Source organism: Heterocephalus glaber, unplaced genomic scaffold (assembly GCF_053883595.1).
Source record: "Heterocephalus glaber isolate CG9 unplaced genomic scaffold, H.glaber_assembly_v1.0 deba00001479, whole genome shotgun sequence".
Taxonomy (NCBI): domain Eukaryota; kingdom Metazoa; phylum Chordata; class Mammalia; order Rodentia; family Bathyergidae; genus Heterocephalus; species Heterocephalus glaber.
In genome coordinates this window covers 3,457,882-3,472,409 of record NW_028258316.1, presented here as the reverse complement: position 1 = coordinate 3,472,409, position 14,528 = coordinate 3,457,882, and the positions used below count along the sequence as shown (strand labels likewise).

The 14,528-nt window shown below is 59.8% G+C and overlaps 1 protein-coding gene across 8 annotated transcripts; it reads left to right on the top strand.

The window, feature by feature from the left end:
- Positions 1-5,122: 5,122 nt before the first annotated feature.
- Gfi1b (growth factor independent 1B transcriptional repressor) lies at positions 5,123-13,964 on the top strand. 8 transcript variants are annotated; one of them, XM_087182986.1, is made up of 8 exons: positions 7,840-8,325; positions 8,533-8,999; positions 10,587-10,703; positions 11,074-11,211; positions 11,610-11,866; positions 12,318-12,455; positions 13,082-13,346; positions 13,517-13,964. In XM_087182986.1, exons 3-8 carry the CDS (start codon positions 10,604-10,606, stop codon positions 13,693-13,695), a joined length of 1,077 nt encoding a protein of 358 aa, XP_087039112.1. In that variant the 5' UTR covers positions 7,840-8,325; positions 8,533-8,999; positions 10,587-10,603; the 3' UTR covers positions 13,696-13,964. The 8 variants fall into 8 exon arrangements, with proteins under 8 accessions (XP_004849088.1, XP_087039115.1, XP_004849085.1 ...); XM_004849028.2 differs by lacking the exons at positions 7,840-8,325; positions 8,533-8,999 and adding an exon at positions 5,127-5,624; XM_004849030.2 differs by lacking the exons at positions 7,840-8,325; positions 8,533-8,999 and adding an exon at positions 5,130-5,624 and having other exon boundaries at positions 13,181-13,346.
- Positions 13,965-14,528: the final 564 nt, after the last annotated feature.

Here is a 14,528-nt window from a genome sequence, read left to right as displayed (position 1 = left end):
ATGAGATATCTAAGCCAGGCATGTGGCTCATGCCTGTGATCCCAGGACTCTGGGAGGCTGAGGCAGGAGCTTTGCAAATCTGAGCCCAACTGGGGCAACTTAGTGAGGCCCTGTCTCAAAATTTTTAAAAATAATAATAAATAAGGGTAGGGATTGAGTCCAGCAGGAAGGCCCCATGTTCCATCCCCAGGTGGGAGTTAGGAAGCCAGGGCCTCAGTACTGCCTGTGTCATAGTTGCTAGGTAACTGCAAGTCTCTCTCTAAGGGGGCCTCAGTTTCCCCTTCAGAAGCTTCAGGTGGCTCCCTGCCCCTTGGCCCTCCCTGGCCTCTGCTGTAGGAGGCCTTGTTTCCCTGTTCCGTCCACTCAAGCTGTGACACACGCACGCCAGGTGGCCCCTTCTCCCAGGATGATGGCCCAGGGGCTCTGAACACCCCTGGGTCTTAAGGAGTCAATGCCCCCAGGCACAGAATGTCCCGCTGGGTCTGGCAGGTGTGACCCTGGCCACCAAGGGATAGAAGGCCCATTGCTCCTCCACCCTTTGAAAATCCATGCTCCAGTCTTCCTGCCAGGAGCACCAAGCAGTAGAGCCAGCCTTTGGCTGCAGCTGGAGGGCTTCATTTCACTTGGATTTTTGTTTTTTCAGTACTGGGGATTGAACCCAGGGCCTCCACACAGAGCTGCATCCCTAGACCTTTTTTATTTTGGGAGAAGATCTCATTGAGTTACTAAATTGCCCAGGCTGGGCTCTACCTTGCCATCCTCCTGCCTCAGCCTCCCAGAGCGCTGGGATTACTGGCCTGTACAGTACCACGATGCCTGGCTAGAAGGCTTCATTTTCATGAGGGAAAATCCTCGAAGAGTTTCTGAAGAAGATTCCAGGTCAGAAGCTACCATGGGGCAGAAGGAACTGACGGACTCTGATCTTCTTTTCTAAAGCTAGAAAGGGGTCCGAGTGCGCCAGGGCTGCTGGGAGGCATTGAGGGCTGGAACTGGCTGTGTGACATGGCTCTCCCTGCTTCTGCCCTGGTCCCCGTCCAACTGCCCGGAGGCCCTCTCTGCTACAGGCTCCTCTGAGGAGCTGGCCACCCGTGAAGTGGATACACCCCAGAACCTCGCTCAGGTCCTCGTTTCCAGTGTTGCCGGCTCATGGGGGGTTGCTCTGGGCGGAGGACAGAAGGGCTGTGCTTGCAAGCCCGGGTGTGAGGGAGGGACCCTCATCTGACTGGGACACAAGCTAAAGATCGTGGACATTAACTTGAGCTGGAAAACGTTATACAAACGTGAGCGGGAGAGAGGTGGAGAGAGGGGAAGAAAAGCGGGGAAGAGAAAGTGGAGGTGAAGACAGGTGGAGACTGAAGGAAAGGGAGGGAGAGACAGAGAAACTAAAGCTATGCACATGGCACGCGCTGACGGTGGGAGGGGCCAGGAGCGTGTGCACATCCTTTTATTTTCTTATTTCCACTCTTACATCACTACTCATACATTACCCTTGAGATCTAACCAGCACCTAATGTAGATGAGGTTTATTTACTGTTTTCAGATCGGTTTTTGTTAGTGGAAAAGGCGGGGACAGCAGCGCCCCCGCGTGGCCACATGGCGAAGTGCGGCTCGAGGAGAGCCGCGCGGTGGAGCCCTGAGTGCCCAAGGCCGAGAGGCTGGGGGACCCCAGACCCCAGCCCGCGGGTGCGAGGGGCTCCCCGGCACTCAGCCACCTGGGTCCCCCGACAAGTAGCCGGGGCTGGACAGAGTCCTCCCCTCCACCCACCCGGGACTTTTCTGTGTCTCTGTCCCGAGCCCATCCTGGTCCACTGGGGCAGAGTCAGGGGCTTCTTTACCACGCCAAGGTGCCCGCAGAGGAGAGGCCCAGCAAGGGGCAAGGCCCCCCCGGCCCCTCTCGTGGGCGCGTGGTCGTTGCATTCCGTGGCCTCCTGAACCTCGGCCGGAAGGTACCCAAGGTCACCAAGGTGTCCGAGGTCACACAGCACATGCCAGGCGCAGCTGGGCCCAGAGCTGGCTCACTCCTGGGTCTCCCCCCACAGCCTCCTGAGCTGTCTCCACGGAGACTGGTACACTCACGGGGCTTCCCACTCAGCCAGGCCTGACTTTGTTTCCCCAGGCCAGCGTTTACGGAGCCCAGCCATTCCTGCTGCCCCAGAGCGTTCTTGCCCTGGAGAAGCTGCTCGTGTCATTGAGCCTGTCTGTAATCATGGCCAGAAGTGGCCAGCCCCAGGCAGAGGGCCATATCCCGCCCCCCGGACTCAGTGATTGGTGCTAGGATGTGCTCATTACCAGGCGAGGCCAATCAAAGTCATTCCTGGGGCTCTTCCTGAAGCCACTGATGGTCAAGGAGGTGGCTTTGCAGAGGTGATATTTCAGCTGAGACGTGAGTAACAAGAAGGAACCAGTTATGGGGAGACCTAGGAGTTAAACTATTCAGGCAGAGTGGACAGCAAATGCAAATGTGCTGAGTAGGAACAAGATTCCAGGCAATGTCATTTAAGCACCTGGATCCAGCCATACCTGAAGCTGAAAATTTTCAGAGACATGAAAGAAATGTTTTGTTGTTGTTATTACATGAGTTTAAATTGGGTCTCTGCAAGTTGCATCTGAAGAAGTGCTGTCATTTGAGAGAGTGCTGACATTGTGAATAGCACTAAGTACAAGCTGGGCGTGGTGGCCCACACCTGTAATCCCAGCACTGTGGGAGGCTGGGGTGGGGGAATTGAAAGTTCCCCGAGCCCAGCCTAGGCGACTAATTTAGTGACTTTAATCAAACCCCGTCTCAAAACCAAAAAATAAAAAAAGGCCGGGGGTGTAGCCCAGTGTGAAGGCCCTGGGTTCAACCCCACCATCAAAATAAGAAGAGGAAAGAAAAGAGAAACATTGAGTGCTGCTAGCTGAAGCTGAGGTTTTCGTCCTGCAGGGAAAGGGAATCAGAGGGTTTTTCAGCCATGGAGGATTTTCCTGATCAGTCCCCCTCTCGCCTCTCTAGGCTCCACCTCTGGAAGGCCTTGAGCCTTCTGTCTCTGCGCTCTGCCCACATTGAATTTGGCTGCTGAATCCCCTCAGGTCCTGGCCCCTGCTCTCGGCCACGTGCTCCCTCCTTCCAGTCCCTCTTCCCTGCCTCCGTCCCCACCGACTCAGCCTGGGAGTCGGCGTGGTCGTCCTTCCTTCACGGATCCCCCAGCCGGGTCCCTCTGCCCAGCCCCGGGCTCCCAGTACACACCAGACGGTGCACCGCGGGGCCCTCACCCCAAAGCGTTCATCTCAGGGGGCCCCGTCCTCTTCCCAGACCGGGAAGGAGCCCATGAGGGCTTCCGTCTGGCTCTTGTTTGAGAACCTCCTTCCAAAATTTGTGTTGGACCCAAGACCCAGCGCTGCTGCGTGGAGAGATGGCAACTTGGGGAAGCGGAGAGGCCGTGGGGATGAACTGCGCGCTCCTACAGGGCTCGATGGAGGCAGATGGCAGCGGTTGGCTTTCTCTCTTCTCAGCGTCGGACACAGCGCTGTCCCCTTCCGCCGCACGGGGGCGCAGCGAGAGACGCGATGCCGAAGCAGAGCAAGACTCGATCAGCACCTTCCTCTTGGACAGCTAGCCTCAGACTGTAAGAAATACATTTCTGGCGTCTACGAATTACCTAGGCTGTGGTATTTTGTTATGGACGGAGTCAGAACCCCAGGATCTGGCCCCTGCAGGTGCTTGCTAAACACGCATTAGATGAGGAAGGAGGAGGCAGGAGGGCAGGCCAGGTACATGCAGGGCACCCAGGACTGACTGAATGAATGGGGGCTAACCGAGGGCGCTGACACCAGGGGTGCCCACGGAGGGCCCTGGCCTTGGCTCTGGCTCTGCTGGGGAGCCCCAGGGCTGCTTGGGCCTGCGGGGTGCCGAGCAGGGCTTTCCAGGGGCCACTGGTCCCCCAGAGAGCGGATCTGGGGGTCGCTAGGTAAGGCTGGCCCTCACCCCCAGGCCAGGACCTTGGTCCGGGAAGGGCCCTTGAGTCGGTTACCCCACAGCGTGAGCACGGAGTCGGAGCTGCAGGTGAACTGGAGGCTCCCGACACGGTAGTTTTATATCAGAGAACACCCTAAGGAAACACGCACCCCCAAAGGAGAAGGCACCCGGTAAAGCTAGAAAAAGCACAAACAGTGAAGGCTGCAAGGAATTTTGAAGATGCTTAAATAAAATAAGTCTCAGCAGAAAACGACACGCTGGTTTCCCACGGCCAGGCGTGGCTGCGGCTGTAAAGGAGCTGGGAGAGGAGGACCTGCCTCGTTAGGGAGCGTTTGGAAACCGACCTTATTATTCTCTGTGAACTTTACTAAGCATGCGCATCAGTCCAGGTTCACTGCTGGGACCTCTCAGGACGCCTCCCCGGCCCCGCAGCACCCTGTCACCCCCAGATGTCTGTCGTGGCCCCCAGCTGCGGCTCCAGGGCTGGGCCAGCCGCAGACAGGCGTCGCCAGAAACACCCCTTTCGCTGCACCTCGAACCTTGGACTTGCAGTTCAAATCGGGGCTTCCTGTCGTCAGGCTGGCTCGCTCCGTGCGGGAAGTGTAATCTCTCCAGCGCCGGGCCCGAGAGCATGCAAATCAGCTAACAGTGCTGTCCTGTGGGCTTCTCCGCTTATGCAAAACCTCCTGAGATAAATCACTCACCCCCCAAACGGGAGGGGGCCGGGGCAGAGCAGGGAGGCCAAGGTGGAGGATCAAGGGACAGGGCACCCAGGCAAACGCGGTGAAATGCCATCGGCCACCGGCATTTCCCCCCGGGGGTCGGGACACCCCACGGCCCCCACGGGCAGTCTCATCCCCTCTGCTGCCACCAGGTGGCGGCACACGCTGGCCCAGGACCCGGCGCTCAATCTGTACACGGCCCCAGGCCGCGTCACTCTGGACGGGCGAGTGTGTCCCTTCCCAGTCGTGCCCCGTGTGAGCACAGGAGGACTCGCTAGCTAAGCAGGCTGCAGCAGCTCGCCAAGCAGGGTGTCCCCGTGTCCCTGAGCCCAAGTGCTAAACATAGGGAGGGATGGAGGGAACGGGGAAGGAAGAGGAGGAAAAGAAGGGAGAGGAGAGGAGGGGAGGGGAGAATAAAGAGGAGAAGAGGGAGTGGAGAGAGAGGGGGAGGGAGAGGGAGGGAGGAGGAAGAGGAAAAGGAGAGAGGTGGGAAGGACACAGGCAGGAAAAAAGGAAAGAAAAAGAAAACTAACCAAAGTTACGATTTCTCCGTGCACTTTAATTTTAAGAGGTCATACTGCAGCCCCTCCTGCTTTCCCTTCTTCCAGATGTTACTGGAAGTTGCTGGAGGAAGCCTCGTCTGTGAGCCCAGGGTCAGAACGGCCAGGAACGCGGCGACCACAGTACTGGAAAGTTTTGATAAGCAAATGCGGCCGGTCGCTCACCGTCTCCATTGGCTGCCGCTTCGCCGCCAGATTTTGACACAAATAATCAGATTGAAAATCAGGGAGGGGAACAGAAGAGGAAAAAAACCCCACAGAGACAGAAAAGGAGAAGTATCTGTCTGTGCAGATAGTCGAGAAGTTGACGGAGAGGAGAGCAGTCGCCGGGACAGGCTTGGAGGTTCCCACGGGGACCCTCAGGGGCTTGGCGGGACAGCTCTGCAGGTGAGTGCTGGGGGGGGGCTGCGCCTTTCTCTTGAAATTTGCATGTCCGACTGCCAGCCTTTCAGGGCGGATGCCTTGTTCCTTTTGTACTTAGAGGAAGAAGAAAGTGGGCTGGAAAATGCAGCTCTGTCCCGGGGAGAGGTGGCAAGGACAGGCCTGTCTAGGTGCTCTGTGCCCGGGGAGGAATCAGACTTTTGCCAGCCTCGATTCTGAGCGGACAGATGTTCCCCACAAGCACGAAGTCAGTCCCACACCCGGCTCTCCCCGCGACCGGGCAGTCCACACGCATAAGTTTGGGGGGCTGCTGTCTGGGGTCTCTTTCACCTGGGATTGTCCTCTCTCTTTTTTTGCCTATTTCTGGAGAAAATAGTTGAGTCCAGGGGCATCAGGGGAGAGACACCCGATAGGGTTTGTGAGGGGGGCGTTATGAGGTCACCGTTGGTATTAGGCGGCGGACATTCTGGAGGAAGGGCCTGGAGCTTTGGAGAATCTGTGGGGACAGACGAGGTGACAGTCTGCAGTTGTCCCCTCTGAAGCTCTCAGAAGCCGGCTGAGCCGCACCTGCCCACCTGCCTGCTTCTCAGCAGGCGACAGGTAGAATGTTTCCAAGCCAGGCAGAGTGGCCAGTCGCTTGTCTTCTGAGTGTGGCTGAAGTGAACCAGGAGATGTGCTGCTGACTCTTCCTAGTGCTCAGATTTGGGGATCAATGTGCCCCTTTCCCTGCAGAGAGTTCTTAGGGAACATGACAGACCTGTGCCTAGATTTGATGGTGGGCTCAGCCAGAGGCTCCCGGGGCTGCCAGAGGGGAGGGTTAGGTGGCTGAGGCTCGATCAGAAGTTCTGGGTCCAGGTAGCCCGGATCAGCCCCAGGAGAACAACCTCAGCATAGGGAGACCCCCTGCGACCCTCATCCACACCCCGAAGATGTGGGAGAGCATTTTCCCCCCTCTGTCTGGGGAGAGGCTTTGTATCTATCTGTTCCTTTCCAGGAATTCTGACCCATGGAGGCCGCTCTGGTCTCTAAGACTGATACAGACAGGAAGTCGTTCAAGTGCTCTTACTGTGATAAAACTTACCATTTTAGCTCTTTCTTTTTTCTCTTTTGGGTTTGCTGGGGATGGAACCCAGGGCCTCCACACACACATTAGGCCAGTGCTCTGCCACTGAGCTGAACTCCTGGGTTCAAGCAGTTCTCCTGCCTCGGCCTCCCAAATAGCTGGGACTCCAGGCGCATGCCACCATGCCCTGCTCATGTGAACCGTTCTAAAGTGTGCTGTTTGGTAATGCTCGAGTCCATTGACACTGCTGTGCAACCACTGCCACCTCCATCCCCAGAGCGGTCTCAGCTGGTAAAACTGAAACTCCACACCTAGGAACCAGTAACTTTTCTTCCTCTCCTTCCTCTCCTCTCGCCTCGAATCTATGTCAGCTTCCACAAAATTTGCTACTCCTCTCTGGGGTCGCAGAGTGCTTGTCCTTTTTGTGAGTGGTTTATTTCACACAGGATACCATCCCCAGGTTCACCATGTTACACGAGTCAGATCGTCTTTCCGTTCCGAGGCTCAGTGACACATTCCCCTGAGCGGAGGGACCGCATTTGGCTTGTCCATTTATCCACAGGCAAGGCCACTTGGTGCTTCCACTTCCTGGCAAATGCGAAGTGCTCGTGGGTATACAAATTGCCCCGGGGAATCTCGTTATCACTGTTGCGGGACCTGTACCCAGGAGCCGATGCACGTGCTTTCCACATGGAGCTCGGGCGGTCTCCCTGAAACTCCTCTGCGGAGAGGTTTTGTGTTTGCTTTGCCTGTAGCCTCGCCGTATCTTTAAACACAAGGGAAGTCAGCCCAAGGGCCCCCTGTGGGAGGCCCGGAGAGTCAAGCCCATCTTACCCAACCCTCCTGAAAAGGGAACCCACACGACAAGCCTCTCGGTCAAGGTGGGTCCAGTCCCTGCCTGAAGATCAACAAATTCTACATGGGATTTCAGAGCAAAAGGGAAGTTTAGAAATCTCTTAGCCCAACCGTCTCTTCTGAGAGATAGGGAAGCCGAACCAGGTCAGTGGCCGATGTGGTCGCAAGCTCCAGGTCACATAATCAGGTTCATCCCACAGTAGCCTGGGCCACCTCGTGAGAGGAAACCCCAGGCCTGCCGAGCTGGCTCCACTGGGCCTCGGGGGTGGGACACTGCTTGGCGAGGACTGCGCCCCCTTGGGAAGCACTGGCCGAGATTCTGACTTGGGGTGGGGGACCCTCTATCGGGATGGAGGGCTACGAAGAGATGTTAACGGGGCCTTCTTCCGGAGCCCCGATAGCATCAGCGCCTCTGCCTTATGAAGAAATCCGGAGCTTCTTTCACAATCTCTGCTCTTAGCTCTTCCTCAGAACCGTCCGTGTGAATCAAAACCAAGTGGTTGTTAATTAACTACACCGTAGATGATTAGTTCCCGTTTTTTTTTTTTTTAACTCGGCTAACAGGGGCCAAAAGGAAGTTCGCTGAGTACATTTGGCTTCCACTGTGGGCTTGGGGGCTTGGCCATGGGGTTGGCTGTGTCGCTGCCCCTTTGCTGGGCTGAGAATAAAGAGCCTCGGAAGGGAAGAGGAGGATGGGAGCTCAGGGAGGTCACCGGAGGAGGCTGCGTTGCCTTCTGCTCGTGGGGGACCCCAGACACCCGGACCCCTTGCTCCCCGTCTAAGTGAAAAGTGAGTGCCGGAGAGCTGTCCTGTGTGCGAACCATGGTCAGAGCCCGTGGGTAAAGCTTGCTGTGGGGAAGTCTCTTCCTCACCTGCCTCCCCCTGTGACCCTTTAGGATCCCAACTGGGGCCTTGGGGACCTGGAAAGGACTTGGGGAGCAGAGGAAGTTGGTGTTTGGCTTCTTCCCCATCACCCCGCTTCTCCCCCTGTCGCAGGCCCTTCCCACCCCTGCTGTTGTGCAGCCCTGGACCAGGACTCGAATCCTCAAATCCTAGCAAGACGGGAGCCCTGCACCTGGCTCCTGCCGTGACCTTGAACGAGGCCTCTCTCAGCCTCGATTTTCCACTTGTCCCCCCGGCCCCGCGCTGCACCCCAGGGAGCTGTGGACGCTGCCACTCTCCTGTCCCCTCGGCTGGGACACACGAGGGGCATGGCCCACACTGGGACAGGCGACGCTGGGCGAACAGCCACCCGCTGCCTGATGATCAAGGGTGTGGGGCCAAACAGAGTCCTGCCTGCTCCATGCTGCCCTGGGATGTGGGCGCCCCTCTTTCGGAGAGGGACAGAGCAGGGCTCTGTGAAAGGTGCCCCACGGGCTGAGCGGACCCTGGCTGCCTGCACTCAGGCTCCATCTTGGAGACTTTATGGAGAGCCTGAGCTCCAGCTGACTTCCTAATAATCGGTACATGTGGAAAAGTATCACCTCGACAGACCCAGGCTTTTGGGGGCCCCACAGAACAGAGGGGGCGACCAGCCCCACTCGTCCCCTGGGGCCGGGCCTCCCTGGGCCTTTCCTAAAGGGAGGCTTGGGAGGGGGAAGGGGCTGTGGAGAGCCGTGGGGGTAGGGCAGGGAGGAAGGATGGTCCCTGGAAGATAAGGCCTTGGGGTGCCTGCGTCTGACAGAGGAAGGGACTCCAGAGGCCCAGGCCCCCATTCCTTTTAGAGCTCAGAGCGTGGAGAGCCTTGAACTCACAGCTCGCTCCCTGGGGACTTGGTGGCCCTGGTCCAGGGCTGGTTTGTCCTTCAAAGGTGCCTGCTGGGCGCCAGATGTGACAGTATGCAACTTCCTCCTGGCCCCTGCAGGACCTCTCCGGGGGCGGGGGGCGCAGAGACGCCACCACTGTGGCACCCAGACGCCACACCAAGCCCCAAGCCCGCTTCTCCATCACACCCAGAGGCCCTGCGATCTCTGAGATTTCACAGGATCCCATGCAGCAGATCGGGCACCACAGCTCAGCGACAGCGTGGCAGTCCTGGGCCCCCTTCTGCCTGGCTGTGGGCCCTCCCCAAGGGCAGGGCTGCTTTGGGCCCAGACCCCACAGGCAGAACTCAGGCTGCTGGCTCTAATCTCCCACCTCCCAGCCCTGCTCTGGGCCTGGGCCTTATCACGCAGGCCCTTACTGCTGCTCAGGAGCCGCAGAAATCCCTTTCCCGCCTTGGCGGGGACCCTATCGGCCCTGTGCCCTGTGGGCACTGACGGGGTGGGCGAGGCTCTTCTGAGCTTTGCCTGCACAGCTTGGGGGCTGGGGACCCCAGAAGCTGCTCTGTCTGGGGGGCAGGGTTCTGAACCACCCAGGGTCCTTCCTTCTCGCTGGTGCTGTGGCTGGCTTCCCTTTCCACCCAGAGCGGGAGGCTCTGAAGCTGCCGTAATGGGTGTGCAGCACCACAAGGGGAGTGGCTCAAGAGCCCCAGAGAGCCATCTCCTCACCGTGGTGGGCCCCTCCTGGAAGGTCTCGCCCAGCTCCTGGGGGCTGCCCGGGCCCTGTGGTCCTCGGATTTTGAAAGCCACCTGGTCTCCTCCCAGTGTGTGTGTCTGGGGTCCAGATTTCTGTCTTCTTCCAAGGCCACTGGTCAGTCTGGGCTCAAAGCCCGCCCGAGCCAGGGTGACCTCATCCTAACATGGTTCCACCAAGACTCTGTTTCCCATACTGTGGCCTTCGCAGGTCCCAGGAGGACAAGGACTTCTGGGAGACGCCATTAACCAGGCCAGTGGGCTGCTGCTGGCAGGAGGAGGGTTTCAGGTTCAGAGAGACACTGTCCTCTTGTCTCTTTGTTTTGTTTTTGTTGTGCTGGGAATGGAACCCAGGGATGCTGTACCAGGCAGCTCCATCCCCAGCCCTTTTTAAATTCTTTATTTTGAGACAGGGCCTCACTAAGTCTCTAAGCTGCCAACTCCCTGCCTCAGGCTCCCTAAAAGCTGGGTGACAGACGTGCACCACTGCACCCAGCCTCTGGTCCCTCTCAGCCGTCCCCACCTGTCCCCCTGCAGGCGGACACACGCGGAAGATGCCACGCTCCTTCCTGGTGAAGAGCAAGAAGGCTCACACCTACCACCAGCCCCGCACCAAGGAGGATGGCCTGGTCTGGTCTCCTGCCCTGAGCCCTGGTGAGTGGGGGCCCGGGCCAGCCTCCTGCTGTACCTCCCTGCCCCAGCCTCCCACAGCGCTTCTCTTCCAAGTCTGGAAGCAGAGCTCATCAATGGCGGCTGAATGAATGATGCATTTGTCTTCTCTGTTGGGTGCGGGCACTCAGGGCTTGGAGCCAGCGCCATTACGGATGTCTGGGTCCTGACTGGAGGCCCAACCCAGGGCTGGGTCCAAGGTGCTCCTTGGGGTCCTGCCACATCACACCTCGCTGGGCAGGGCCCCTCCTGTGAGCAGCCGGAAGCAGCAGCGGTCCAGCCTCCCTCGGGCCCTGGCTCCCTGAGGTCTTTCAGATGCCGTAGCAGGCGACCCTAGGGTCTCGTCTCCCCGCAGGGGCCCGGAGCCAGGGTCTGAGCAGCAGCCCTCCCCCCTGCACGCTGCTTCCAACCCCATACTCTGACTGGAACAATGTGAAGCGGGAGACAGAGCTAGGCCCGAACCAGAGCTTGCCCAGGACAGCTGTGGTGCCAGGTGGGTCCCCAGCTCAGGACCTGCCCATGCCCGGGCCACCGCCCAGGGAGAGAGAAGAACAGAGGCCGGAAGTGGGGTCCCTTGGGGTCGGGAGGGACTGACAAGGTCACCAGATGCCACCTGGGTCCCCGGCTCGTATGTGATGCTCTGGGATTGGGACGTTCATTCCCAGGGAATGTGGTGGGCAGCGGGGGGTGTGTGTGTGTGTGTGTGTGAGGATGGCACTTCCGGGCTGGAAAACTGTGGAGCCACCAGAAGGACAGCCCTAGCCGTGGGTGTCTGGGCCACGCACTGAAGCCCTCACTCAAGGTCACATGGCAGGAGGGCTGGCAGTGGTGCAGGAGGGGAGGGAACCTGTGTGCAGCTGAGTCGCCGAGCCTGAGCCCTTGTCTCCGTAGAGGGGCCCGCGGTGGTGTCCCGGCCGCAGGACAGCGACTCACCCCCTTTCTGCAAGCCCACCTTCTCCTGGGAAGCGCTGGCCTCGCCCTATGGCCATGGCTACCCACAGCCACCGTCCGTCATCGAGTCTGCCTTCCTGGAGCGAGCCGTGAGGCTGTACGGCAGCCCCCTGCTGCCCAGCGCCGAGCCGCCCCTGGACTTCAGCCTGCGCTACTCGCCGGGTGTGGACACCTACCACTGCCTCCAGTGCAGCAAGGTGAGCGTGGACCCACGGCAGCCCCGGGGTGCTGCCTGCAGGCGTCACAGCACCTGTGCCCTGTGCTGTCGGCCTCGAACCCGGCAGGGTGACGATTCAAAGCCTTCGCCCTCCTTGCCAGCCACTGAGCCCGGACCGTGTGCCTGGCCCTGTGCTAAGCACCGGGTGGTCGTTCGTGAGCTCCAGGAGGAGAGGAAGAGCTAAGGTCCAGCTGGTTGAGTGCCCCAAATGAGACCACACAGCAAGGAGACAGCAGAACCAGCATTCGAACCTGGCCCTGGCCAGCTCTGGGCTCTACTCAGCCTGCAGAAGGGGTGTGGGGGGGTGTCCAGGTCCCTCTTCTGACCCCCACTTTGGACAGGAAGCCGAGCCACGGGGAGGGATCCCGGGACTCGCAGCAGAGAGGCCTCCCTTTCCGGAGCCTTCCCTGGCTCACACGCTGCCCCTGCAGGTCTTCTCCACGCCACACGGGCTGGAGGTGCACGTCCGCCGCTCCCACAGTGGCACGCGGCCCTTCGCCTGTGACGTCTGTGGCAAAACCTTCGGCCATGCCGTGAGCCTGGAGCAGCACGCGCACGTCCACTCCCAGGTGAGCGCTGCCGGAAGTGACCCAGGCCGGGGGACCCTCACTCCTGCCTCCCCGGGTCTGGGTCCCCGACATCCGCCCAGAGCCCTCTGGGGTCTCTGACAGGCGGAGCCGGCTTCACGTGTGGGACGTAGGGGGCAGCGGTGTGTCCACAGCACTGACACCCCGTCCCCTGGGTGGCCCGGGCAGGTGTCCTCAGTTTTGAGAACCTCAATTCCTTCAAGTTGGGCTGCAGATGTTACTTCACCCCACTCAGGCCTACGTGGTGGGGTCCTAACGTGGTACCCATTCCAAGAAGGGCACCTGAAGGGACATGGGTCCCTGACATCTGGGCCACCGGGAAAGACTGGTGGGAAGAGCAGACTGCCCTGTCGCAAGGGACTCACCCTGAGTTAATGGTGACGAAACATGAGCTCCAGAGAAATCTCTCATCAGTCAGTCCATCAGTCAGTCAGTCAACAAACGGTGGCTGAGGTTTATGTGGAGTAGAACTGTGAACACTTCCCCAAGAGGCCAATCAGAGCCTGAGCCTCAGCCCCACCCGCCGGCAGGAACTGGGGGTGGTCCCTGGTCCTGCTCCTCCGGGCCCTGCCCTCGAGGCCGCCCCAACGCAGTGTCCTCTTCCTCAGGGGATCCCGACCGGGTCCAGCCCGGTGCCCAGCGTGGCTCTCCTGGGTCGCGAGGCCCCACCTACTCCTGACCCCCCGGGGGCTCGTTTCCTCCGGCAGGAGCGCAGCTTCGAGTGCCAGATGTGCGGCAAAGCCTTCAAGCGCTCGTCCACGCTGTCCACGCACCTGCTCATCCACTCGGACACGAGGCCCTACCCCTGCCAGTACTGCGGCAAGCGCTTCCACCAGAAGTCGGACATGAAGAAGCACACGTACATCCACACGGGTGAGCGTCACTGCCCTCCGCCCTCCGTGGGCGTGGGCGCCTGCTGCTGTGGCTCAGTGGGCTCAGCGGCCTGGCCCGCCCTGCCCGCTGGCCACGGGGCCTCCCGCCCTCCTGGCCGCTTCTGAGGGGCGTGTCCCAGGCCATCCTGACCGGCCCCCTCTGCCCCGCAGGTGAGAAGCCCCACAAGTGCCGGGTGTGCGGCAAGGCCTTCAGCCAGAGCTCCAACCTCATCACGCACAGCCGCAAGCACACGGGCTTTAAGCCCTTCACCTGCGACCTCTGCGCCAAGGGCTTCCAGCGCAAGGTGGACCTGCGGCGGCACCGCGAGAGCCAGCACAGCCTCAAGTGAGCCGGGGCCTGCGCCCTGCACCCTGTGCCCTGCACCCTGCGCCCGCCGGCCTGGGCACCCCTGCCCTCGGACATCACTGCTCTGGCTGCAGAGCCTGGGAGCCCAGCCGGCTCTTTCCGAGCTGACAGTGTCCCCTGATGGCGCAGGGCCTCTGCGGAAGGAACCCAGGGTGCTGAAATTCCCAGGAGGACAGGGCCAGTCACTACTGTCAGAAGCCCACCCCTCTCGATGGCTGTAAATAAAAATAAAGACAGACTTGTTTACCTGTGGCAGGTATTTCCCAGTGCCCTCTGGCTCCAAGCAAGGCACTGCAGGGGGTCCGGGGAAGGGCTCAGGGAAGCTTCTCATAGCTGTGGAGGAGCCGGGGACCAGGTGGCGATGCCAGCACACAGGCAGCCACTGAGGGCTGTGAGGAACCAGGTCCAGGGAAGCTGGGCTGGTGCCACTGTGGGCTGCAGGACCTCATTGCCCCGAACGGGGTGGTTTAATGCAGCACAGACTTAGTCTCCAGGCCGGAAACCCAAGTGGGCCAGATGGGACCGATGGAGGTGTCAGCAGCACCAGGCAGCACCTGCTTCCTCTTCTCCTCCGGGTGCCTGCTTCTGGGGCTCCTTCCTCATCAGCCCAGGGCATCCTGCTGACCCATCTCCTTCCAACTTTGACCTTCTGTCTCCTCTGGCAAAGCCTCCTTTTGTTTTGGTTTGGTCTTTGTTTTTATTTTGCAGACAGGGTCTCATTATGTGGCCTAAGCTGGCCTTGAACTCACTGTGCTCCTCCTGCCTCAGCCTCAGTGCTGGGACTGCAGGCGTGTGTCACCGTGCCCGGCTTACAAG

Coding starts and splice junctions, on each gene's coding strand:
- Gfi1b (XM_004849028.2), top strand. CDS start 10,604: ATGCCACGCTCCTTCCTGGTGAAGAGCAAGAAGGCTCACACCTACCAC. Junction 10,704..11,073: donor GTCTCCTGCCCTGAGCCCTG/GTGAGTGGGGGC, acceptor GTCTCCCCGCAG/GGGCCCGGAGCCAGGGTCTG. Junction 11,212..11,609: donor CAGGACAGCTGTGGTGCCAG/GTGGGTCCCCAG, acceptor TTGTCTCCGTAG/AGGGGCCCGCGGTGGTGTCC.